Consider the following 26,980-nt stretch of genomic DNA (forward strand, 5'->3'; position numbering starts at 1 on the left):
CCTTAGGATTTGGTTGATAGGCACTCAACCCCTACAGCCAAGATAGAAGGAAGCCTGGCTACTGCTCCAGCTGGCAACAGAACTTGTTATCATCCAGGTAGTGCTGGCTTTGGTGCTGCAAAAAGCAAGAGTTGTGGGGTTAGGAAAGTTTCCACCCAGATTTCAGAATGTGGCCTGAGAGGCCAAGCAGTGTATTCTGAGAGGGCAGCGCATGCAGCCAAAGGTGAAATGGAGAATCCACAAGTTTGGGGAAGCCAAGAGCATGGATCACCTGAGGAAAACTGCAAGGAGTGAGCAGAGTCTGCCCCAGAGAAAAGCTATGGGAGCTACAACAACCAGAAGTGCTATAGGGTGGAGCCACCCAAGCAAGCCCTTTGGAGTTCACAACTTGCCACAGATTGCTGGGGACGCTGGAAGTAGAACTGTGGGATTTAATGTTTGCCCTGCTGGATTTTGGATTTGCTCTGGTCCTTTTCATTTGCATCCGTTTGTAACTCTTAGAATGGAAATGTCTGTTTTGTGCCACTGAATATTGGAAATGTATGTGTACAGAGGTTGCAGCTAAAAGTCTGCCTTAAATCTGGGAGACTTTGGACTTGGTCTTTTCAGTAATGCTAAACTGTTAGGTCTTTGGGGGTCTAGGGGCAGAATGTTATGGCTTATGTTTAGATGCTCCCAAAGCCCCATACGGTCAAAGGTGGGGCTTTTTCAGAAGTGGCTGAATTTAGAGTGTGTGACTGATTCATGGTGCAATGCTAGTGATCAAAGGCATAGGAGTAAGGACGTGAGTGCTACCCACCCTAAGTAGTCTGGATAAAAGGGGCAAAAAGACACTGTTAAGGTCCCTTGTTGCTTTTGCTGTCTTCTGTGTGCAATGAACTATTCTCCTACAATTTCCCTCTGCCATGTGCCACTCTGCCTTGGAGCCAGGCAATTATAGACTGAAACCTCTACAAACTGTGAGCTTTCTCCTCTTAGAAAGTACAGTTGAACTAAAATTTCTAGATGAGTTCAGGAAAATCAGCACTGTTTATAAAAGGATGGGTCAAGTGAAGGTATGCACTGGTATAACTTAGAGTAGTGCTCTGACCTAGTAAAAGGACATAAAATCAATTTGATGAGTAGCTATGAGCTCTTCAAGATACAAATAAATATAATTTATGAGGTTGCTTTACATATTAAGGGTAAGCACTGTTTGGCAAAACCATTTCAGGGCTGGGGATGTAGCTCAGTAGCACCGCAGCTGCCTGACAAGTACAAGGACCTGAGTTAGATTTCAGGCACACACACAAAGAAAACCCAATAAAAACAAAAAACACATTTCAGCTAATAATGCACATGTGTACACAATGGCTAAAGAGCAAGGATCAAAGATCTTTCGCAGTAGGTGTACAGTACTCTGAAGGTTGGGCCAGGAATAAAGAGTAGATTAATTTTCTAAATCATAAGGATTAACACTGGACAAGATATACGGGTTTTTAATTATTTTTATATAACTGTCACATATACCAAATCCTCTACGGAAATCTTATAAAATGGTTCTATAAGACTGACCACTGTTCACTATAACACAAATAAAGCTTACAACAAAACAAAAATCCATGTCCCCATAACACCAAGTTTGGAGCTTTATTGCTCAGTTGTGAAACAGAAATCTCTGGTGTACAGTAATAGAAATAACTTAATTATATTTGAAAACAGCATCATTTTCATGTTCCCCTTACTAAACTATGTCAATGCAAAGCAAATCTAAACAAAAGGCAACAATTCCCAGGCTCTTCCTTCAGACGAGGGAAAAAGGGTTTCCAAGAGAGATCTTATACACTTCTGACTTACATGAAAGAGAATGGGGAAGAAAAGGAAAGCGGGTTCCTGAGTTCCTACTTTCCCAATGACCAAGATCCCAAAGTGTTCAGAAATAAGAGATGATCTGTCAACTTAACAGAATTATACTTCAGCCAGACAATTCAATAAACTGGAGGACAAGGATTTATGTTTAAAAGCTGCTTTACATCACAGCTTTCCTCCTAGTATCTGTTACTCTGTGAAGACTAAGAACAATGTAACTTCTACCCCATTCTCCACTAGGAAGATTTACACCAGAGCAGTTACTCTCATTATCTTAGGAATAGTAAGTTCAAAGTTGGCCCTCAGAACAAAGCCAAGCTTTTTAGGCAAGGTAAATGACTAAGAACAATAAACATCCATTCTGCATTGCATTTTTCTAGGGGTTCTAAGTGTCAAAGGAACATTAACTGGGTGTTACGGCACACACCTGTAATACCAGTCTAGGAGGCAAGGGCAAAAGAATAACAAGTCCAAGGCTGGCCTTTCTAACTCACGGGTGAGATCTTGTCTCAAAATTTTAAAAAGGGGCTGGGGATGTATGTTTAGGTCTCAAACACAAAAGGGACTCTATCTGGGTGCTGCTGAGAAACTAGTGAAAAAATGCAGTACTTGTCAACTTCCCTTGCTTTAGAAGTTAAGGCTCAACAAGCAGCTCTCAGCTCACTCCAAAGGGTAAATTTAGCCATTATCCAGACTATTCAAGTCTCCTATACAGTATCTCATTCTCAATTTGTATTCAGACCACCTGGCACTTATTTTGACTTAGCAGCCTTGAATACACTCAAGAGCCCTGTCTAGATCCTGACCTTTCAGTCAATACACCTGGAATGGACAACTGCAAGAGAGTGAAGTTACAGTTCACTAGTTACCAGAAACAACAATCACCTATGTTTTTCAAAATCTAGAGGAAAAAGTAGAGAGGCTGATTCCTGCCTCATAACCAACTGTATGCCAGCTAAAACACAAGCACATTGACTTCCAACTGCAATGTTACCCTGGGAGACGCCATCAAAGGTAGCCTCAATATTTTGTGAAGGTCCCTCTCCTTGGGTGAACTGTAAGAACCCATAGTAGACCCTAGCAGTAGGTACACACCTGTGGTGATCAGCACCTTCACCAGCCACCTGTGGAAGAGAAAAAAAGGCTTGGTATTGGTAGTATGCATCACCAAGTACCAGCCAAGGTTAGTATTTGCCTGAAGACTGCAGCACATGTGGACAGAGGACTGCTCAACAGTAACTTGGCGTATCTGCAAGGAAAATGAACAGAAGAGAACCTGACCTGTATTTGTGGGTGATGAACCAAATATAGTATATAGAGTGAAATTTATCAGGTGTAGTCCTTTCATAGGCTTTGATATTTAACAAAGGAGAAAAAAATTCAACTATAAGTTCCATCATACAATATACTGTCAATCACTAAACAAACATTTTCTCTCCAGAGCCTTCCCTGATCAAGCATAAGCCCATTGCCTTCCTCTAACCCAAAAGCATGCTCACGCCTTTCGTCACACAAGAGCACACAACAGTTTTGCACAATAGTCCTCTTATTTGTGTTGCAGTGCTGGGGAGAGGCCTTATGTGTGCTAAGGCAAGTGTTCTACCACTTCACTACCTCCAGTCCTATTTTCTTTGTTAGATGGCAAGTCCTCTGAGGCAGGGATTCTGCTCATTAGTCAGAATATACAGTGGGCACTCAAATGACTACAGAGTACAAGTACAGGATTTATACAGAAAGAAACTAGCAAGACCCACAGACTTCTACTTTTGTCAGGTCAAATGGGCATTGGACTAGGATTAGGAAACAAGGTTTTCCAGCCCTACTATCTAGATGTGTTGTGCTAAGTAAGAGTCAACCCTTTAGGACTTTCTGCATTCTTCATGAAAAATGAGTTACCAAAAAGAAATAAAAGCATCTAATACCAATGGTCTAGGGAATGTTTTCAAGAGCCAAAACGCCAGTAAGCCACAAAGCTAAAGGTGAACATCAACACTGACCAGTTTCTTCATGTAGCTATCACATACCCAGTGAAAATCACTTAAAAATCAATTACCCAATATAGTCTCAGCTTAAACAAGCCTATTAACTTCCTGTTCACTCTTTCCTCTCTCTACCCCACTGATTTGATTCCAACAGCTACAATGAAAACAAAATCCACAAAAATGTGCAGTATTCTAATAATAGAAAGAGGTTTTCCTCCTACACAATTCCCAGCTCCCTTAAATTTGTTCCACTCAACTAGAACATCTAAACACCAGGCAGAATTACAAAGTCTAGAAAAAGCTTTGTCTGCTGGCCAGGGTGATCTTACTCACAAGTCCCACATTCACAAGGGGAAAGAGGTAAATGAGATTCTTGGGACAAAATGACCTACAGCTCTAGTGAACCAAAGGAAAAATGAGAAGTTTTATTTCTATGAGACTTAAATTCAACTATCAAGCCTTCCTTGATATTGCAATACTATTCATTTTCACATTATTTTCAAAGTTTTAGGATGAGGTAACCATTTTTTTGCAGGAACTCTGAATTCTGTCTCCCACTCACTCTAAAATTCTAATTCCACTCAATCATCTCTGCTTTGCTTAAACATAAGCAGATATGACCAATTAACAAGCTTTACCAAGTCTCTTAATTCCTAGAATACCACTTTGAATTTCACTGTGATTTCAACACGAGAACACACTGAAGAAAAATGAAAAGCCTATTTTCCTTCTTACCATACCTTTATAAAGTCAAAAACACAACAGTTCTATCATATCAAAATGTTTACACAATAGGTGCCCTACACTGCACCCCCCATCGCTTGCACAAAAAGAACAAAAGCTGAAGTTATCTTTTTTTTTTTTTTTTTTTTTTTTTTTTTTTTTTTTTTTTTTTTTTTTTTTTTTTTTTTTTTTTTTTTTTTTTTTTTTTTTTTTTTTTTTTTTTTTTTTTTTTTTTTTTTTTTTTTTTTTTTTTTTTTGGTACTGGGGATCGTAAAGTTACCTTGATTGAAAGAGCCTCAGGACTATGGTGATGGGACAGGAGTTTCTGGTATGTGGCTAGTTGTTGTGGTATAGAAATATTATGAATGTAACCTCTGAAGTACATGTCAATGGCTCCCAGGTTCCAGGAAAGGAACGCTTACCTTCAATGTGCCGACGTACTGTCCAGACAGCATTAGGGTTACCAGGTAGCTCAGAAACAGCCATTTCTGACACCTGAGAGGAAAGGAGGCAAAGGACAGAACCTGTAAGCACAAAGCTAAGCCATTTGCTTTACTATGCTAGATAATAAGGTCCCAAAGGAAGTGGCCACACTGTAAGCTCCATTAAATGGATGGGATCATCTGTGAAAAAACAGCCTAAAAATCAGGCCAGGGATTTAGCTCAATGATTCCGCCACTTGCTTTGTAGGCGCAAGGACCTGAGTTTGATCCCCGTACCTAAAAGAACAAAAACAAAAAAACAAAACCCAAAGAACCCAAAAGGCTAGAGGTACTGACAGTGCCCCCGACAAACTTTAGCCAAAAGTCACAGGCAGTCTGGGAGGATAGTTATTACAGTCAAAATCAGATGCTTATCTGGGGCATGGCAAGCCTACATTCTCCTTAGAAAGGGCCGTAACCACTAGAAACAAAAGAGGCCATCTAAATTAGTTCCCCATTTCTTTCCCTAGCTCTGATAAGGCCAAATCCCATCTCTTTTCACTAAATTCAAACGCTACACTCTTTGGGGAAAAATATTCTCTTACCCCCTTGGCAGGCCATCATCTCTACTTCATATAAGCACTCATAAAAATTAGTCTCTACTTTTGAGGGTACTGTTTGCCTTTCCAATTAGATCATTATGCTCTTTAAGGGCAGTAAACAATCCTCAAATATCCTATACATTTGCAAAACTGAGAGTAGATGGAATAAGAAAAACTCAAAATGATCTAGTGGGGAAACTTGTAAATACGAATCACTCCAACCTAAGTTTGTTTTTTTTTTCTCACTGAGTTTATTGGTACTTTTTAAGTGTACAGTTACATTCATCGTTGGGATCTTGTATCTTTCCATGACAGGTCTTGGTTCTCATTTTTTCCCCATATCCCTGCCCTCCCTTCACCCCCTTAACCCAAGTTACTGTTATGATTTACATCTAGGGTGTCCTCAAAACCTCACGTACTCATAGGTGATGCTTTAGAAAGGTGATCGTATTAGTGGTGTGTGATAGCTGACATGCTATTAGGTGGGGTCTCGCAGGAAGAGAGTCACTGGGGGTGTGACTCCATTCCTAGCTCCTCCCTTCACTCTCTGCTTCCTACATAATGTGATAATGTTTGTAATGACATAATGTGAATTACAGTATCTTCCTGCCTTGGAGTCAATCAACTATGGCCCAAAATCCTGAGCTAAAATAAACCTGTCCTTAAGAAAAACTGATTAAGACAGTTTCTTAAATATTTTTAAATGATCCAAAGATAATAAATTAAATAGCTTAATAATGTGTAACCAAGCCAAGTATGGTGGCAAATGCCTGTAATCCCAGAACTGTGGTAGGCTTAGACAAGAGGAATTCTTTGTTGGGCAGAAGATGTAGCTCAGTGGCACCACACTTGCCTAAGAAGTGCAAGGTCCCAAGTTCGATTCCCTGTACACCCCAAAAAAGAGGAATGCTTTGTTCCTACGTATCTTTTTTTGTTCTACCTTGTTCTGACTAGATTATGATCTCAGTTTAACAAGGTAACTATCAGTTATGGCAAACTTGCCACAAATTTCACTGATGGAGTTCTTAAGTCTTCTTACTACTGTTACATCAATGAACCTAAAAGAAGGTAATGCCTTTTGTTCTTCCTATAAATAAATAGTACTGTGGTCACACGGGGGGTGTGTTGGGGTTACTGAGGATTAAACCTAGAGCTTTCTGACCTGTATCTCCAGCTCTTTATTTATTGTTATTTTCCAACAAGGTCTTATCAAGTCTCTAAATTACCCAGGCTGAGTTTAAACTTCAGATCCTCCTGTCTCAGTTCCCAGAATGCTGGGATTACAAACATTAGTCACCATGTTCAGCCTTAAAATATTTCTATATACAACAAAGATCTCTAGTTTATAAAGTTGGAAGTAGAGAGGTTAAAAAAATGATCGAGTCATTTACCTGTTACCAGAAAAAGCTTCCTGTTAATGTATCTTTTATGCAGAGTGCTTGTTTCATGAGATGCTCATCCAAAGAGCAATTAAATCAAGAACTATGGCTCTAAATTGGGTCCAGTTCATTTTAAAATTCTGTTGAACTACAAATATTCTGACAATCAAAACACTTACAAATTCTCAGGAGTATGAGACAGGAGGACTGGTCCTGCTGAGACCAGTAGCAGGAAAAGCTGCAGAGCTGTGCAAGAGGACCGCTGGCTCCATGGGGAGTAGGGGGTCTCACTAAATTGCTAAATTGCCCAGGTTGGTCTCTTAATTTGTAATCCTCCTGCCTCAGCCTCCCAAAATGCCAGGATTATAAGTGTGTATCACCACACTCAGCTATATTACACAGTTTTTAACTGAGTGTCTACCATATGAAAGTTTCTAAATTCAGAGCGTTAAAAAATGTGTAAGAGTGCTGAACAGCAAAGAAATAGCCTCTCTGAGATTTGATGTCCAGACACTGGTATATAGCAATGTGAGGAAGAGAAGGATAGAAGTGGGTCCCAGCGACCCAGGGAGAACAAAGAGGGAGACTTCAATGTAGAAGGAGGTGTCAAGCAGCACTTTCTCCCTAAGTCCTGCCTCACTATTTGGGAGAAGTGGCTCGATCCTGTAGATGCACAGTAACTACTGATGACCCCAGAGTCCTCCACAGAGAAACATACCAGAGGAATGGAGAAATGGATGCAGAGGACTGCAGTGACTGTTGAGTTTTCGGTTCGCCCCAGGAGAGGGCAACTGGCCAGTAGCCATCTTGGAAAGGGGCCAACTGAGCTCAGAAATCAGAGCAGCTGTGGGCTCCACCTAGCGGCTTCTAGTGAATGGAGTTCAAGTAGACAGGAAGCACAAATTGTTCCAGGCTGACCGAGTTGGGTTTCAGCCTCACAGCCAGAAATCAGCCTGAACTTCAGGGGAACTAAAAGTGAAGGTTTGCTGGGATTATCTACTACCTCACCATAAATCTATGGCTGGCTTGCTGGGATTAATCAACACATGTCTGGGTTCTGTATGCCCACTATCAGTAACAGTAGAGACACACCTTTAAGTGGACAATTTTATTTTCTTTTAACTTCTTATCCCAAATAATCTGAAGAGAAAGGATCTTACAACAGACTCAAAACCCAAAAGCCAGCTATACAGACACAGGAGGATTGCCTACAGTGCAAGGCCAGGTTGGGCTACACAGTGAGTTCAAAACCAAGCTTAAATTACATAGTGAGACCTCTAAAAAAAAAAAAAGGTCACAGTCGGGTATGGTGGTGCATGCCTGTAATCCCAGCACTTGGGAGGCTGAGACAGGAGGATTGCTGTGAGTTCAAGACCAGCCTGGGCTACACAGTGAGTTCCAGGTCAGTCTCAACCACATAGTGAGATCCTGTCTAAAAAAACCAAAACAATACCTATTAAATGGTAGAGCTGGAATTTAAAACAAACTTGTAGTCTTGAACCTTGGCTTTGTTCCAATAAAAATTTATTAAAAAATAGGCAGCAAGCCATTTGTTTGGCTGTCAAATTGTCATAGGAAGCCTTTCACTTCTAGAAAGATCAAACCAAATTGGGTGTGAGGGCACACGCCCGTAATCACAGCACATGGGAGTTTAGGCATGAGGGTTGCTGTGAGTTCAAGAGCAGCCTGAACTACACAGTGAGAGCCGGTCTCACAAAAAGTCAAAAAGATCAAGTCCAGGGCCCTTGGGAGAAACATTAACACTAAAACCATGATGATAAAAGAAGATGGGATTTGAGAAGATAATTGTAAATTCTTGTATCACTAAAAGGTCCATCCACTTTGGTGTAATACTAAAGACACATTCAAAATGATGTAACTTAAAAACAAGCATATGGAGGCCGGGCGTGGTGGCGCACACCTGTAATCCCAGCACTCGAGAGGCTGAGGCAGGAGGATCGCTATGAGTTCAGACCAGCCTGGGCTACATAGTGAGTTCCAGGTCAGTCTCAGCTACATAGTGAGACCCTGTCTCAAACCCCCCTCCAAACAAAAAAAAAAAACCCCAAAAAACAAGCATATGGTAATAAGAAATAAAAGTAGAGGGCTAGGGATTTAGCTCAGTGGTTCCACAGCCTGCCTTGCAAGCGCAAGGACCCAAGTTCAATCCCTGGTACCCCCCCCAAAAAAGAAAGAAATGTGGAAAGATACCAAAGATTGGAGGTAAAACTCAGTGAAAGAATTTGATGACCAGCACCATAAAGGTAGGGAGAGAGAAGGTAGAAGGGCGTGAGGGAAGGAGGGAAGGAAGAAAGCAAGAAAGCAAGCAAGCAGCCAGCCTACCTTAAAAAAAGACTTAAAGACTACCAATAAAATGATCCCCTGAGATATTCAAGCCTCTGAGCATAGAATTACTATACTAACAAGTTACAGAACAGATGAATCTAAACTTTAGGGATACAGGGAAAAACATACTTTTTCAAAGGACAATTAAATATATCTTTCATTTCATCAAAGTAAAGCCATTCACTGCTGTGTATCCATGCTTCTCACCAGACCCTGCAGAAAAATCTAGAAAATCCCCACTTACCTCCAGCCCATGCCGTAAGACTCTCAGAGATGATCTGGGTCCCCGACCGCAGGCCACATACAGCTGTGGAGTGTCCTCATTAGCCAGATCAGCTATCTGCGCAAAGAAAAAGTAAAGGGGAAAATGTCTGCTTGGGTTAAGCTTTCATATACAGCTCTGATTCTCAGGAGACAAACTATACTTTGGCTTATTATGTTTGTATAGTGACTACTGACCCTGGAAAATAAAGAGAAAAAGGTCAAATATTCCACAAAGTAAACCATCTTGAAGCAACAGGTTTTTCCAAAGGCTTAAATCAGTTTAGTTAGAAAAAAACAACTCTGACACAAGTGCTTCCTTCAGATTAAAAAATACAAGTAACACCAGGCGTAGTGGTACAAGCCTATAACCTCAGCACTTAGGAGGCTGACACAGGAAGAATGCTGTGAGTTCAAGGCCAGCCTGAACTATATAGTGAGACCCTGTTTCAAAAAAATAAAAAATTTAAAGTATATATACACATACATATATTATCAAACTTCAACACAATCTGTACCCTAGCTTTGTCACCAATAGAAACTATACTTATTCATGTCATGTTAATACTATCATTTACCCTCGATCACTTGGAAAGGAAGAAGAAAAGCAGCTAATTCCAGACCGGTTAGTTGTACCAAGCAGTTCCTGATTGCTGACTGGTTTCCCCAGTACACAGTAAGCAAGCTGCCTCCCATCAGAAGTGTAATTAAGTGGATAAGGTGGTCCTTAGTGATTACTCAAATACCAGCAATGTTAAGACACAGGACCATGGTAACATTTCTAGCTGCTACACTCGAATTCTGGTGAGAGGAAGCACTGTATTCATCCTGAGCCATTTCAGCTTCCTCCCTGAAAATGTGATTTATAATTTCCTATTGCAGACTGATTCCACTGTCTCAAGTATTTTATTTTTTGTTGTTGTTGTTTTGTTTTGTTTTTGTTACCGGAGAATGAATTCAGGTTCTTGCACTTTTGAAGCAGGTGGCAGAACCACTGACCTAAATACCAAGCCCTCTCTGAAGACTTTTTAAAGAGTAACTATATTAAAACGAGATAAATACAACTATAAGCACACACACACAAAATTAATATAAGGTCAAGGTAGAAATATTGTGTAGTGTGGGAACCCATTCGCTTTAAAAGAAAAAGATACAGCACACATAACTGCACATGCAAAGAAAACTACCTGGAAGTAACCACAAGTTATTAACAATAATGGTCCTCCAAGAGGGTGAGGCCTAAGAAGGCTGGGCAAGGAACATACTTTTTCACCTTTTGCGTAATTTGAATTTTTACACTAACATTGAGTTGTATAGTTAATAAAACCATCAAAGATGTATTAATTGTTTTCAATTACCATACCTCTCTCTGCTTCACCTTTGCACAGTAGTGATTCCACAGACATGAAAACCTATTACATTTGAGATTCGAAACCAGTTGGTTGGCACGGCTCGCTGGAGAGAAATGAAAAGACCCATACCTGGCAAAAAAGAATGGGTGACAGGCTGTCCAATTCATCAACCAGCACAAGGTTTTTCAGTGGTCTTGGCTGAAAAAAGAATGTATCTCCTTCTTCCAGAGGCATGGCAGACGAAAACTCAGGCTCTTCATCATCATCTCCAAGATGTGCAATTTGATATAAGTAACTGCACAGATGCAAAGAAGAGAGACTTTAGTTAAAAGATTCCCCAAAGACAATGCCTATTTATCAAAATAATGCTAGAGCTATTTGGTTTTAATAAATAAAAAGTTAACTGGTATTCTTTCTTTTGAGGCACGTAACAATGAATAGTAGGATCTGTTTCAATGCAAATGTGATGTGTAGATTTATTATTCTATTCTCTTCTGTAAGAAAATTTCCACCATAAACAAAAATAAAAAATGTGATTTATAAAATGACACAGAGTTCTCTAAAAAAGTAACCATTCCAGGGCCAGGGACTTAGCTCAGTGGTTCTGCCTCCCACCTCGCAAGCACAAGGACCTGAGTTTGATCCCCTGTACCAAAAAAAAAAAAAAAAGTAACCATTCCAGTGCTCCCTTCAGCAGCACATATACTAAAAAGTAACCATTCTGGAAGAGGATCATGGGTAATCTGTTCTTTTATTCATTTTCCACAATTTTCTACATTACTATAATATAGCAAGAATGGCAAGTAATCACTTTACAAAGTGCTTAAAACACAAAAGTTATTAATACTTAGCTTAAGTATTCTTAATAAACATCTACAGAATACAGTAATGATTGCACTATTATCTCCCTAATAAATAAGAAAACTGAAGCATGGCGCTAGAAAATGTCAAGTTAAGATTATAATGTAGAGCCAGAGGTGGCAACATATGCCTATAATCTCAGCACTTGGGGAGGCTGAGGCAGGAGGACTGCTGCCAAATTCAAGGCCAGTTTGAGCTACATAGTGAATACAAAACCAATCTGAATGACGAGACCCTGTCTTAAAAATAAATAACATATAAACATGTATATATATAAAAATAATACCTACCATTGTTAATATTGTGGCAAAATAGACACTAACTGCTGCTAAAGTATAAATTAGGACAAATTTTTAGTAGACTACCATAATTCAGCAACATATGAGAAAATATAGTTTGCTTGGTATCAGAGATCGAACTCGGGACCTTGAGCTTGTGAGGTAAATCCCCAGCCCAGAACATATATTTAAGAAAGTCTATCCAACAGTAAATAAAAATTTATTTAAGAAGATTAGAAGGAAAAAAAAAGATATTAGAGCCAAATATGGTGGTACATGCCTATATTCCCAGTCAGTACTCAGGAAGCTGAGGCAGGAGGATTGTTAAATTAGATGCTAGACTGGACTACACAGCAAGACTATCTCAAAAAACAAAAAAGCCAGGGATTTAGCTCAGTGGCACCGCACCTGCCTCAGAAGCACATGGTCCTGAGTTCAATCCCCAGTACTGGAAAAAAGAAAAGAAAAAGAAATTTTGAAGCTACGCATATTAACACATGCCCGTAATCTCAGCATTGAAGAGGCTGAGGATCACAAGATCAAGATCGGGCTGAGCTACACAACAAGTTCCATGACAGCCTGAAGTACACAGCAAGGCCATCTCACAAACCAAAAGACAAAAATTATCTCATATCCACATAATGAAATATTATAGAGCAACACAAATACTGCAATGCTATATTCAAAAAATGGTGCCAGAATAGCAGGATTTCAAATGTAGGAGACCTCTGTTTCATACCAAAAGATTACCTCAAAATGGAGCAAACTAAATACAAAAACTAAAATAAAGCGTTTAGAAGAAAACAGCAACAATGAAAAATGGATATGGATAAATTGCACATCATCAAAACTTCAAAAGTTTTAGGGGTCTGGAGCATGCAACTCAGTGGCAGAATGCATGCTCAGCATATGCAAAGCTCTGGGCTCAATCACTAGCACCACTCCCAAAATTGCAACTTTTGGGCATCAAAGGACACTATCCAGAATAATGAAGACAACCCACGAAATAGGGAGAAAATATTTATAGATCACATATCTCATAAGGGTCTAGTGTTTTTTTTTTGGTACCGGGGATTGAACTCAGGTCCTTGCACTTGCAAGGCAGGCCACCAAACCGCTGAGCTAAATCCCCAGCCCAGAGTCTAGTATTTAAAATAAAAAACTTATATAACTCAGTCAATTAAAAAATATACAAAGGATTTTAATAGAATTCTCCAAAGATAAATGGCCAATTAGCAAATGAAGACATTCAACATCACTGGTAAGGAAAATGTAAATCAAACTACAATGAGATACACTACTACTTAACACCTACAATTGTTTTGTTTTGTTTTTTTGGTTTTTTTTGGTACCGGGGATTGAACTCAGGATCTTGCACTTGCAAGGCAGGCAGAGGAACCACTGAGCTAAAACCCCAGCCCTGGTTTGATTTTTTTGGCGACAGGGTCTCACTATGTAGTTCCGACTGGTCTCCCAAAAGTGCTGAGATTACAAGTGTGTGCCTGAAAATAATTTTATTTAGTTTTTTAATGACTATAATTTTGAGAAGTGGAAAATAACAAGTGTTGGTAAGGATACAGAGAAACAGGAAACCTCATACATTGCTGCTGGGGATGTAAAATGATAAAGCTGGTATGAAAGTTTCATAGTTCCTCAAAAAGTTAAATGTATAATTATCACTTGATCCAGCAACTCAAACTCCTAGGAATATACATCAAAGAACTGCAAAAGAGGATTCAAATTGCTATTCGCACATTAAAGTCCACTATAGTATTATTCACAATAGCCAAGAGGTAGAAATAGCTAGGCATGGTGGTATATGCCTATAATCTCAGGACTCAAGGGACTGACACCAGGGCTAGTCAGCAAGTTCAAAGACTGGCCTAGACTATGTAGTGAGACCCTGCCTCAAAAACAAAAATAAAATGATGGAAATAACCCAAGTGCCTATCAACAGATGAATAGACAAAATACGGTACATACATACAATGGAATGTTATCAACCATTAAAAGAAAATGAAGTTCTTTTTTTAAAATTAATTGTATTGGTACATTTAAGGTATACAATGTAATGACATTTATCATTAGAAATTTGCACCCTTACATAATCCATCTTGGTTCTTTATTTTTTCCCCATTCCCCTGCCCTCCCTTCAACCCCTCCACCCCTCCCTATCTACAAAGACTTTGTTTCCATTTCTTTTTTCATGTTAATTCCATTCCCATCTTTCTTTTCCCCAACCCTTCCCATTTCCCCTTCCCCTTTGCACCTTTTCTTCCTATTCCATGTTATCTATTATACCTTTTATTCCTTATTTACATTTCAGTTTATCACACTAGAGAAACTATTCGGTATTTACACAGATAAGTCCTATTTTAAAAGAAATGAAATTCTGATGCAAGCTACAACAATGTGGACCTTGAAATACTATGCTAAATATTATCCTATATAAAAAAGCATAAACACTGTATGACACCATCTATATGAAATATCTAGACAAGTTCATAGGAACAAAATGTAAATTAAAGTTACCATGGGCTGGAGGAGTGAGAATGTGAACTCACTGCTTAACAGATACAGAATTTCTGTCTGGAGTAATGAAAACTTGTTGAAAGATAATATAATAGCTGCAGTGTTGTAAATATTTATTGTCGGTGAATTGAATGAGCACTAAAAATAGCTAATATGACAAGTTTTATTCCATACATATTTTACCACAATAAAAAGTAGAAGGAAAAAGATGCTACAAAAGAAGTAAATGATGTTACAGATCTACATTTACTGGTATAAGTTTATCAATATATTACTAGGTAAAAAAAAGTTACATGATACTTAACATATGGTCAAATTTTTGTATAAATATGTAAATATGAACATACATAAAGGCTAAGAAAAATATTATCTTTGGATGGAAGAATAAGTGACACTGGTGTGTATACCCTTGCTTATTTCTCTGCAATGAATGTTCCTTATATTAAAAAAAAAACTAGTGCTGGGGATTTTAGCTCAGTGGTTCCACTGCTTGCCTTGCAAGCACAAGGTCCTGAGTTCAATCCCTCAATCCTGGTATAAAAAACAAAAACTCTAAAAAAAATAGATAAACTAGGCCTGGTGGTACACGCCAGTAATCCCAGTACTTAGAGGCTGAGACAGGAAGATCAACGTGAATTCAGGTCAGACTGAACTATACAGTGAAGCTCTGTCTCAAAAAAAAAAAAAGACTTAATAGAAATTTAAAATAAACATGGTAAATAGGCTAAAGGTGAAAAGAGAAACTAGGTACAGCTGCCCTGCCCCCTCCATCCCTAGGTTCCACACTTTCCATTTCAACTAGAAGCAGGTCAAAAATACTGCTAAAAGGGGGGTCAGAGGTGGAGCACCTGCCCAGCATGAACAAGGTCCTGAGCTCCATCAGCAACACCACATAAATAAGTAAATAAAAGCACATGCCTCTACTAAGCATTTACACACTGCCACCATTAATCTTTAAGCATCAGAGTATGACAACTATTTATACAGTATTTACATTCTACTAAGTGTTACAAGTAGCCCAGAGATGATTTAAAGGACACAGGAGGATTGCACAGGTTATGTGTAAAGGACCCTGACATCCTTGGGAGGGGTGTCCTGGAACCAACTCCCCATGGGAACCAAGGGACACCATACAAACTGGAAAAAGAAAGTACACAACAAAGTGCACACTAGGCAAAGGAGAAATAATAAAAACAGTAGGAATGAAGACATTGTGCAAGAGTAAAAGGCATGAGAAGAATGAGAGAACTAGAGAAAATGTAGAAACAGCACAGAATCCTAGACAATATCTTAACTACAAGGAAATGGAATGTGAGACTGGTAAAATGGTTTGCATATACTTTGGCAGATATACCCAAGACTACATTTTTATTTCATGTAAGTAATTTGGCTTCTTTGATATCAGCCTTAAATTGAGGCTAGGATTTAGATTTCTCCCATCTGGCACTGAAAAGTCACCAAAGACAGGGATAAAAGAAATAATTTCATCAGTTTTGTGTCTTGTCTGATGAGATAATGTTAAAAGGTCAAATTTTGCAGGAAAGGTTAATGAAATAAAGGAACAGTGAATTACTTTAACACCACTAAAACACAGAGAAGTCAAAGGAGAACTCAGCATTTGACTGAAAGCATTAAAGAACAAAAAATTGAGATTTTACATTTCAACTGTCAGAACTGACCCTGCTGGTCATTAGCAGAAATACTGAGGTTGGGAGGATTAGTGATACGGGTGGGCGGGTAATAATCTTCAACTTTAGCTCTGTATAAGGTTTGTGGAAATCTATTTAGTAGCAAGTACTCCACTAATACTCAATGAAATGTCCATGAAAAACTCCAGGAAAGATTTAAGTTCAAAGACTTTTTTGTTTTGTTCTGTTTTTTTTGAGACAGGGTCTCACACTATGTAGTTGAGACTGCCCTGGAACTCACTATGTAGCCCATGCTGGTCTCAAACTCACAGTGATCCTTCTGCCTCAGCCTCTCCAAGTGCTGGGATTACAGGGGTGCACCACCACCACGCTAGGCTTCTAAATGACATTTTTTGCAGATATCAACAGAGGTTACACACTGAAGCCACTCAAGTCAAGGAAGCTAACTACAAGAATGAGAAGGCAAAAAAAAGAGCAAAACTTGTTTTGAAAAACTCAGGATTCTTGTGAAAACCTTCCCAGCCTTGAAACCACGCCTACCCGACAACTTCAAAGGTAACCAGAGTGAATTAGGGTAATAAAAGGAGTACTCACTGGTTTCCAAACTCTGACGCTACAAATAGGAAGCCTGTCTTAAGTACACACATGGCAGCAGCAACAGGCACAGTATCAAAATATTTTAGCCGAATCTCAGTTACCTGGAATGAAAGGAAAATATTCTATTTGTTTGTTTTTCTCTGTTAGAGACAGGGTCTCACTATATAGTTAAGACTGACCTGAACTCACTATGTAGCCCAGGCTGGTCTTGAACTCACAACATCCTCCTGCCTCAGTATCCCAAGTGCTAGGATTACGGGTGTGCGCCACCACGTCCAGCTAAAAGAAAATATTCTAGTGTACACGCAATCGAGGCCTGGCCATGGAAGAAACCCAATATTATATGAAATAGCATAAGGCCCACAGCAAATAAAGTACAATACTCATTATCTAAACCAGGAGTGAAGAGAAAAACGGCAGTTCACAGGCCAGACATGGCCATTTGTTTACATACTGTCGGTGACTAGTTTTTGCTGCAATGCCAGAGTCCACAAGTTGAATCAGATTATACAGCCCACAAAACCTGGAAATATCTACAACCTGGTATTTACAAAACAAGTTTGCCAATTCTTTTTTTTTTTTTTTTTTTTGGTACCGGGTATTGAACTTGGGTCCTTGCGCTTGCAAGGCAGGCAGTGAAACCACTGAGCTAAATCCCCCGCCCAAGTTTGCCAATTCTTGATTTAAACAACTATCTAAGAAATTGCCCAATTATTCAGAGTTCCTGCACTGGATAAAGGATGTAACAAACCACTCATATTATCAGTTTTCAGCAGACAAAAAACTTATTCATACCAACTATAACTAATGGCTTCAGTGACACTGTCCAGTGTCATTGTACATAAGATTAGTAGACTAGGTATCTGTTAACCAGAGTAGGAAAACCTGTATTTATATACAAAGCCCAGGTAACCACTTTTTCAGGCATTCTATATTTTCAACTTTTTAATTTGTAAAATATTAATTGTCCTGGCTTTCTCATCTCAGAGAACTGTGTAATAAGTCAGTATTTTGTAAAACTGCTTCATAAACCTAAAATATATATAAACATGTTTTAAAAAGGTTGTTTAATTATACATAAATGTAGAAATTATATATAAATTTCCTGGGTGTGATATTAGCAGTATGGCTATGTTAAAAAAAAAAAAAAATCCTTTTTGAGGAGGCGCATCACAAATGTCATGACACCTACAACTTATTTTCAAGTGACTTTAGCCTAGAAAAAGTGTAGCAATGGTGGCTGAAAGTTTAACTCAGTGGTACTGCACTTGCCAAATACATGCAAGGTCCTCCATAGAAACTTTTATTAAACTAGGTAACAACAAATGGTTGGTTTACCATTTTTTTTACTCTTCCATCCACGGTCCACTTACCATATCTTCATCTGTCTCTAATGTGATCTTGAAGATATCTCCTTGCTCAGTTTGAGCCAAAAAGAAGAACATCGATTTGGTTTTATGAGTGGCAGAGCAGACAAAAATCATTCCTCTTTCAGGGTCATCCAAGTCATTCTAGCAAAGTCAAATACAATAAACATCTTAGAAATGGGTGTTTATTTTTGAAATTCAGTACTTTATCAATAATTGCACAGGCCACCTGAGGTCCAAGAAAGACCAGCCTGCTGACCAAAAAAACTAAAACTTTTGTCTAGTACAAATATAATAAATCTTGGGTAACTAAGTAAGATTAATTCCAGTCTACAGCCTGATCAGATTGTTAAGGCAAAAAATATCTCCAGACAGGTGTCAAAGAAGAGACATGAAATTTAGTCATCATTTCAGGCCATGAATAAAACACTCACAACTATGACATGACCATCCATCCATGGATTCCAAACCATCCATCACTAGGGCTGTTCTACACCAACTTCCTCTGATTCTTAGAAGGCACTCTCTAGTTAAGATTTTGATTTTGACCTGGGAATGGTGGCACACACCTATTATTGCATCACTCAAGAGGCTGGGGCACGAGGATCACTGTGTTCAAGGCCTTTAGAAGGCACTCTCTAGTTAAGATTTTGATTTTGACCTGGGAATGGTGGCACACACCTATTATTGCATCACTCAAGAGGCTGGGGCACGAGGATCACTGTGAGTTCAAGGCCAGCCTGGGCTACATAGTGAGTTCCAGGTCAGTCTCAACTACATAGTGAGACCCTGTCTCAAAAAGGGGGGGGGGTCCTGGGATTTAGCTCAGTGGCACTGTTCCTGCATGGCAAGCATAAGGTCCTGAGTTTGTTTCCTAGTAAGCACCCCGCTCCCTGCAAAAGTCAGTCTGAAGTACAAAGAGACCCCATCTCAAAAAAAATTTTTGTTTAAAAAGAAACACAAATTTAATAAGAGACTACAACTGCAATTACAAAAAAGTTCAACTCATTTCACAAACAAATATCTCTCTTCTTATGGCAAAGACCTTACCCGCCTCCTAGGAATTGGACACCGGATATCTGGTTGGTCACCAAAGTTCTTATAGGTGATGTAGTTTTCAGAGCAGATAAGCACTCCACTCGGACCATCCGACCCTCCTGGAACTGTCAGAGAAAACAAAATCCAGCAGTGACTTGACACAATGATGAATTACGTACCTCTCTAGCCCTCTCTCTTTCAGTACTTGAAGGCAGTTGCCTAAAGCTGAGAAATATTCCGTGTTTCTTCTTATCCATGCTAAATACGGACTATAGTTCGTATTTATATGGAAAATATTTAGCCTCAATAATACATCTAAATTTTTATATCCAAACCAGAACTCAGTGCTAACACCTATAATCTAATTGTCTGCCAGACAAGGACATCCCATATATACTTTAAAAATATAGTGGATTCATAAGCAAATTCATAGTGAGACCTTGGTCTCCAAAAAAAAAAGCTGGGAGTATGACTCAGTAAAGTACTTGCCCAGGAGGTATGAAGCTTCTGGGCTCACTCCTCAGTAATGGGGGGGCGGGGTCCTTCCTTTTTTCCAAAATCCTGTCTCAACAACAGACATAATTCACTTTGGACAACTCAAGTGCAACTAATCCAAACCACAAAGTACTAGATCACTATCTTCCCCAAACATGTTGCAATGTAGATGATATTTAGCCTTTTAATTGATGAACTAAGACTTGTAAAGTGGTAGTTTTATTCTTTAAAAAGTTTTTACTATTTTCCTACCCTTAAATTTGTTTGTTTGTTTTTTTTTCAAGCTTTGAGTTTATTGGTACATTTTAGGTATACAGTACAGTTACATTCATTGTTGGGATCTTGTTTAAATTTGTTTTTAAAAGAAATATATAACCTTCAAGAAGATACTAAAAGTTCCCTAAAAAACTATGGACCTTAAATCTTTTGGAGAGAGGGCCAGGGATTTAGTTCACTGGTTCGGCTGCCTGCCTGACAAGCAGAAGGTCCCGAGTTCGATCCAAAGTACCAAACCAAACAAAAATCTTTTGGAGAGAACTCCTGACTCCAATTCCTTTAATAAATTTTGGTCTAGGGTCAGGGATTTAGCTCAGTATATAATAAATGAGAAGACCACACCTGCCTAGGAAGTACAAGGTCCTGAGCTCAACTCTCAGTACCAAAAAATATATACATATATTTTGGTCTATCAGGTTCTTAATTTTTTGGGGGGTCAATTTTGTTAGTGGTTTTCAAAATACTATTTCTTCTAAGTTTTCTAATTCACAGTCAAATTAACAGAACAAGAATAAATATTCCAAACTAACTGCTTCTGTAGACTCTCTTATTAGAATGTGAGTTACTAAGAAGCTATATTCTCTGTCCATGTAACACTATCATTCTTCCAGTACTCTTAACATAGACAAAGTACTCAGGTTTACTATAAACAGGTTAATTTCCAAATCCTATTAAGTAAAACCTATTAAATTTGGACACAAAATGGACCAGGTAAAAGAGAGCAATTCTGCAAGAAGAGTACCTGTAATTAGGAAGTTGCCATGTTCCTCCAAAGGTTCACTGTATTTTCGGACCACATGATTTAAACCAAGGTCTAGCTCATAGAAAGTAAGTGTCTGCTGGGTATTAGCTGCTGCTTCCCCTGTTGGATCATTGTCTGCTTCCTATAGGGGAGTAAATCAGTATCATTTAAAAAAATAAAAAAAAGAACTTTTAGATGCAAAGGACATAAGGAATCCTCCATTTTAAAAATGAGAAAACAAAGACCCATAGATGCCAAATGGTTTAACAAAGGTCACACTACTATATAATGGCAGAGCTAGAAGAGGGATTCAAATCTCCAAATCGTGGACCTAGATAGAGCTGCTACTAGATGATACTGTCTTCTATTCAAGGCAAAGAATGCTCTTTCACTGCCTTTTTTAGAAAAAATTCCTAAACACAGCTGTACCTTTTCTATGCAGCTTTTCCCAACAAATACTTTAGTCAATATGCAGAATGTTTAAAACAAAGCAAAGGCTACTACATGGTCCAGCGCTGGCAAACGTATGGCACGTGTGTTATTTGTTTTAACACAAAAGATGCTAATGTATGAGTTGTTTTTTCTAAATTAAAACCTCAGTAATCAGTTTTAATTTCAGTGTTGGCACTTTGCATTAAGTAGATTTTGGGTTGGAGTTTGGGGACTCATCTCTAAAAGGTTTGCCACCACACATAGTTAATCCGTTAAGCTCTGACACATTCCAAAGGATTTCAGGAAGGCATTTGGAATATGGAAGGTATCTGTTCACAGAACAGTTTTAAGATCCACATAATGGAACAATTAGAGCTGATTGGTCCATTACCTCATAATCCATTTCCAGACAAGCAAACATTGGATTTTCAAAACCCACATCTACTCCAACCACATGATATACTAAAGTGTTGGCTTTGTGGGCCTCCAACGGAGACGAAATGGTAAGACGGGCTGCAGCATCTCTGTTCAAGATATAGACCAATTTCTGTTTCTCAATAGCACCTGTAGTTAAGAGACAAGACACACCAGATTTCCAAATAATGAGAAGACAGACTTACAGAACAGCTAGATCAAATCATGACTTTCTTAAAGATTATGAGAAGAGTGAGCACTAACTTTACAGATTTAACAAATGAGTTTTCTGCACCCTACTGTTAGTAAACAATACCATTATTTCAGACCCATCCTTCCTAATAGGAATCTTTTAATAACCCACTAACTCCTCAAAAAATTTTACTGTGCCCTAAATTTAAGGACGTTGGGAAACAAAACATAGTAAAATTGTTAGCTTTTGCATCTGATGTGGTGGCACCTTTCTGTAATCCCAGCATTCTGGAGGTTGAGGCAGGATGATTGCCACAAGTTAGAGGTCAGTCTAGACTATATGGTGAGTGACTCTGAATTAGATTAGAGCCAGTATTTTATAACTACTCAAAACAGAGCTGCCCTCTAGAGGCCTGATCAGATACACAGGATTTTCTTCAAAATCTATCAGAGAAGAGACATGAATGTGAATCATCACTTCAGGCTGATGCCTTGCTCTTGCCAAGCAGGTGCTGTGCCACTGAACTACAACTCCCACCCAAAAAGCAACTTTAAACCAGTCAATCTAAATATGATGCCAAACTACAGAGATGCATTCAACAGAACTACAAAAAGTGTCACTTACTAATCATAACAGCTCGCCCTTTGGGATCTACAGCTAAGAACTGGCCAGGAACAATGCGGCGGCATCCACTTTTGCCAAAAGTTTCTTGATGAATTTTCTCAAACATGTTCTTAGATGGCTGGTATTCCAAGATAACAATTCGACCTGAGTCACTGCCAACCACAATGTAGTCTTTGGTGCCACCTGTCAGCCTAAAGGCCATGAGTGACCGGATAACACCAAATACTTCCACAGTAAGGAGGGTATGTACTTTGCCAGTATTAGGATCTGGACGAAGTAGCTCCAAGATCTTTCCACGGGAAACAACAATTTCTTGTTGTTTGGTTCCTATATAAACAAAAAATAAAGATCATAAACAACCACAACTTATCCAAAACATAACCTGGATAGATCAAATGCCACTGAAGGGAAGTATAATTAAATAAATTGGAGGTTCAGTATTTAATTTTATTCTTTTTGAAAAGTACTTTTCCCAGAACTGAAGTGATCTAACAAAAGTGGTATCAAAGAAAGCTTTTAGAAAAAAAATAAAAATAAAACCAGAGGTAAATACTAAAAAAAACAGCAAGCTTTTAGGGCTGGGGATTTAGCTCAGTGGCTCCACCACTTGCCTCACAAGCACAAAGACACGAGTTTGATTCTGGGTACCAAAAAAACAAGCTTTTAAAAAAGGATCACAGCCGGGGATTTAGCTCAGCAGTTCCGTGGCCTGCCTTGCAAGCACAAGGACCCGAGTTCAATCCCTGGTACCTAAAAAAAAAAAAAAAAAAAAGGATCACAGGGCTGGGGATTTAACTCAGTGGCACCACACCTGCCTCAAAAGCTCAGGTCCTGAGTTCAATCCCTGGTACCCAAAACAGGGGTCACAAGCTGAGCATGGTGGTGCATGCCTGAAATCCCAGCACTCAGAAGACCAAGACAGGAGGATAACGGCAAGTTCAACGTCAGTACAGGTGGCATAGTGAGCTACATAGCAAGGCCAGCCTGAGCTACATAGCAAAATCCTTTCTTAAAAAGGGGGATTGGGAACAGTGGTTTAGTGCCGGCCTGGTAAACTCAATGTCCTGAGTTTGATCCCCAGTTCCGCAAACATAAATAAATAAAATAAAAACGGGGGGGGGTAATAGTTATTTTTAATTTTTCTAAGATTTGCCACTAATTTGTACAATTGAGAACTGTCTATAAGTGGTGTTAATGTACAGCTGCCCTTCAGTATTTATGAGAAATTATTCCTGGACACTCTCAGATAACAAATCTCTGTAGATGATCAGGCCCTTTGTATAAAATTCATAGTATTTCCTTCCACATAACATACACACATGCTTCCGTGTACTTTAAATCACTCAGAACCAGAAAGAAGCCTCTCCCCCCTACTTTGGTATCAGGATCAAACTTGGGTCCTAGGGCTTACAAAACAAACCACTGAGCCAAATCCCGGGCCCAAGACCCTATCTCAGTTTTTCTTGTTTTTACAGTGATGGAGATCAAACCTAGGGCTTCACACATATCAGGCTAGCATTTTACAATGAGCCACATCCCTAGCCTATTACCCTGTATCTTAAAACAATCTTTTTTAAAAATCATCTCTAAAAAAAAAAAATCATCTCTAGGAACTGGGCATGGTGGCACACACCTCTAATCCCAGCACTTGGGAGGCTAAGGCAGGAGAATCACTGTGAGTTCGAGACCAGCCTGGGCTACATAGTGAGTTCCAGGTCAGTCAACTACATAGTGAGACCCTGTCTCAAACGACTAAAAAAAAAAAAAAAATCATCTCTAGAACTAAGCATGGTGGCCCACACCTGTAATCCCAGCACTCAGAAGGCTGAGGTAAGAGGATTACCACAGGTTCAAAATCAGCCTGGGTTACATAGTGAGTTCAGGGCCAGCCTGAACTACAAAAGGAGACCCTGCCTCAAAAAACAAAACCAGGTCCAGGGATTTGCTTAGTGGTTTCACTGCCTGCACACACACTGTTATTTCTAAACCCAGTACAGTTTTTGTTTTTTGTTTTTTTTGTACCAGGGACAAACTCAGGACCTTGAGCTTGTGGTGCCACTGAGCTAAATCCCCAGTCCCTAAGGTTCACTTTTATAACTCAAATCAACACCTCCAAACACATAATAGCCAACTTTGTCCCCAGCACTCCATGCCTGTTATAATAATTCTAGCAGGATGAATTGACATTAACTGTTAAAAATAAGACCATCCTTCCAAACTCCCCCTCCAGGCTCAACTAACCTGCTGTCAACATACTGTTACTTTCTCTGCCACCCAGGCTAGAAATCCATACATTTCACTTTCTTATTCATGCATATAAGTAATTTCTTTTAAAAAGGATAGCAAAGAGGGGCCAGGGATTTGGCTCAGTGATTGTGCTGCCTGCCTCACAAGTGCAAGGTACTGATGTCAATCCCTGGTACCACCAAAAAAAAAAGATAGCAAAGAGCTGGGGATGTAGCTCAGTGGTGGAGCACTTGCCCAGCATGCATGAGGCCCTGGGTTCAATTCTCCCCACAGAAAGAGAGAAAGAGAGGAGGGAGAGGAGGGAGGGTAAGGGGGAGGGAAGGAGGGAAAGTAAAGAACATTCACGTGAACCCCTCAGCACAGTAAGAGCTACTGGACCAGAGAAAATAATGTTAACATGAAAGATGAATTATGTAGATTGGCTTCTGCTCAAGTACCATACAAGAGGAGTTACAACTGAAATTGCAACAAAATTCTCATGAATTGCCTAATTACTGGGGAGATTAACTTAACTCACAAATGTTCAATCTACAATGGAAAGAAAATATTTTACACATAGTACTTCTTTCACTGCAAACTCTACTGCCTAATATTTTTTAATCTGATAACCAAAATTTCAAAATCTGGCTTTTATTCTTCTTTCCAACAGTAGCCCACACCACTGCAACGTGGATATACCAATTTCCCAACAACTGTAATTACTATACAGGCAAACATACTAGAAAAAAAAAAGAAAAAAATCACCCCCCACCTTGCTCATTTTTCATGGCATAATGTAGGTGGTGAACAAACAGCAGCAAATGGCATTTTTTATATAAGCAGCAACTCCTACCTAAACTTTATCTTTCTTTCTTACAAACAATTCCTACTATCTTCTCAAACACCAACCCAAGGTCCAACTTTCCTTATAAAAAAATAACTACAATCCCTGATAACCTGACAAATACTTTCACACATTCTTCTTTCTGAATTTGAAAGTCAAATTCAGATGCTATCTTCAGCACCACATTTACTAAAATTGTAATGAAAAAGTCAAATTCAGTATCAAGGGTCATGACTTACACATCTTGTTACACAACACAGTAATATACAGACAACCTGGCACCAACAAAAGAGCCAAGAAATGCATATATACCTTTGATAAGAATCATTACACACTATGGAGGGCAGGGAAGGGAAGTGAAAAAAATTAAGATGTGTTATATACACATACCAACTCCCCACAATGAATAGTCATTGTGCACTACAATTAAAAATTACATTGTAATAAATAAATGCACTGTAATAAAGATTTTTAAAATTTTTTAAATTAGAAGCATTACACACCACAAGCTAAGGGAATGAATCTGAAATTAGGTGACAGGAAATAAAGCTCAATTTAACAATTTTCAAAGATTATAAGCCAGATTTAAATTGTTTTCTTATATATGGAAAACATTTCCTCCACAAAGATAAGCAAAATACAGTATGTATTAATTCATCTCAATTTATAAAGATAGTAGATAGAGAACTCACCAGAGAAGTTGCCATGAATGGCAAAGCTGATGCCAGTGGCTCGCTGCAAAGTCAAGTTGTACAGGAACATGATGAGAGCAAAAGTGAGTCTCTCAGTATTCCAGGTCTTAGTTATACCAACAAGATCAAATCAAAGCAAGCTAAGGACACAAAAAACAGAAATGTAGCTGGGCAACTGTCATTTTTACAGAAATTTTTATATAGGGATATATGCTTAAAAGAAGCAGAACCAACAGAGTAAGGCCTATTGAAGATTACCACACACATACTTACTGGTTGGTTAACAGTACTTTCTACATACGGTACCAGGTACCACACCATCTGCTTTTTTTTTTTTTTTTGGTACCAGGGATCAAACACAGGACTTTGTGCTTGCGAGGCAGGTGCTGCACCACTGAGCTACATCCCTGGCCCCTTTGTTTGTTTGTTTGTTCTTTTTTGAGACAGGATCTCATTATGTAGTTCAGGTTGGCCTTAAACTCAGTGATCCTCCTGCCCCAGCCTCACAAGTGCCAGGATTACAGGCATGCGCCATCATGCCCAGCTTCTACTTTCATAAAAATCTTACAATGTGTGTAATTTTATACTCATTTTATAGGTAAGAAAACTGAGGCTTGGAAATTAATTAAATCACTTAGTTGAGCAGGGCAGTACATATGTGTAATCCTCTAAGAGGTTGAGGTAGGAGGAGAACAAGTTTGATCCCAGCCAGAGCAATAGCAAGACTGTCTCAAAAACTGTTTTAAGAAAGCTGGGATGGGGCTAGGGATTTAGTGGTTCCACTGCCTGCTTTGCGCACAAGGTC

At 39.0% G+C, this 26,980-nt stretch overlaps 1 protein-coding gene and 2 non-coding genes across 3 annotated transcripts in view; all 3 read right to left on the bottom strand.

The window, feature by feature from the left end:
• Positions 1 to 26,980, bottom strand: part of Sf3b3 (splicing factor 3b subunit 3) — a 45,843-nt gene that overhangs the window by 16,341 nt on the left and 2,522 nt on the right. The window contains exons 2-11 of the mRNA XM_010644438.1: positions 26,176 to 26,315; positions 22,414 to 22,740; positions 21,574 to 21,746; positions 20,751 to 20,892; positions 19,250 to 19,362; positions 18,206 to 18,343; positions 16,830 to 16,933; positions 11,045 to 11,210; positions 9,547 to 9,642; positions 4,976 to 5,048 (exon numbers count right to left, since the gene is read on the bottom strand). Coding sequence (XP_010642740.1) covers positions 4,976 to 5,048; positions 9,547 to 9,642; positions 11,045 to 11,210; positions 16,830 to 16,933; positions 18,206 to 18,343; positions 19,250 to 19,362; positions 20,751 to 20,892; positions 21,574 to 21,746; positions 22,414 to 22,740; positions 26,176 to 26,245 — 1,402 coding nt within the window. The 5' untranslated portion in view covers positions 26,246 to 26,315. The remainder of the gene's footprint in view (positions 1 to 4,975; positions 5,049 to 9,546; positions 9,643 to 11,044; positions 11,211 to 16,829; positions 16,934 to 18,205; positions 18,344 to 19,249; positions 19,363 to 20,750; positions 20,893 to 21,573; positions 21,747 to 22,413; positions 22,741 to 26,175; positions 26,316 to 26,980) is intronic.
• LOC117283971 lies at positions 18,533 to 18,617 on the bottom strand. The gene has a single exon (XR_004515017.1). It is a non-coding gene; the product is annotated as a small nucleolar RNA SNORD111 (small nucleolar RNA).
• LOC117283972 lies at positions 22,198 to 22,275 on the bottom strand. The gene has a single exon (XR_004515018.1). It is a non-coding gene; the product is annotated as a small nucleolar RNA SNORD111 (small nucleolar RNA).

Source organism: Fukomys damarensis, unplaced genomic scaffold, assembly GCF_012274545.1.
Source record: "Fukomys damarensis isolate Sample0158 unplaced genomic scaffold, DMR_v1.0_HiC HiC_scaffold_32, whole genome shotgun sequence".
In the NCBI taxonomy this organism is placed as follows: Eukaryota; Metazoa; Chordata; class Mammalia; order Rodentia; family Bathyergidae; genus Fukomys; species Fukomys damarensis.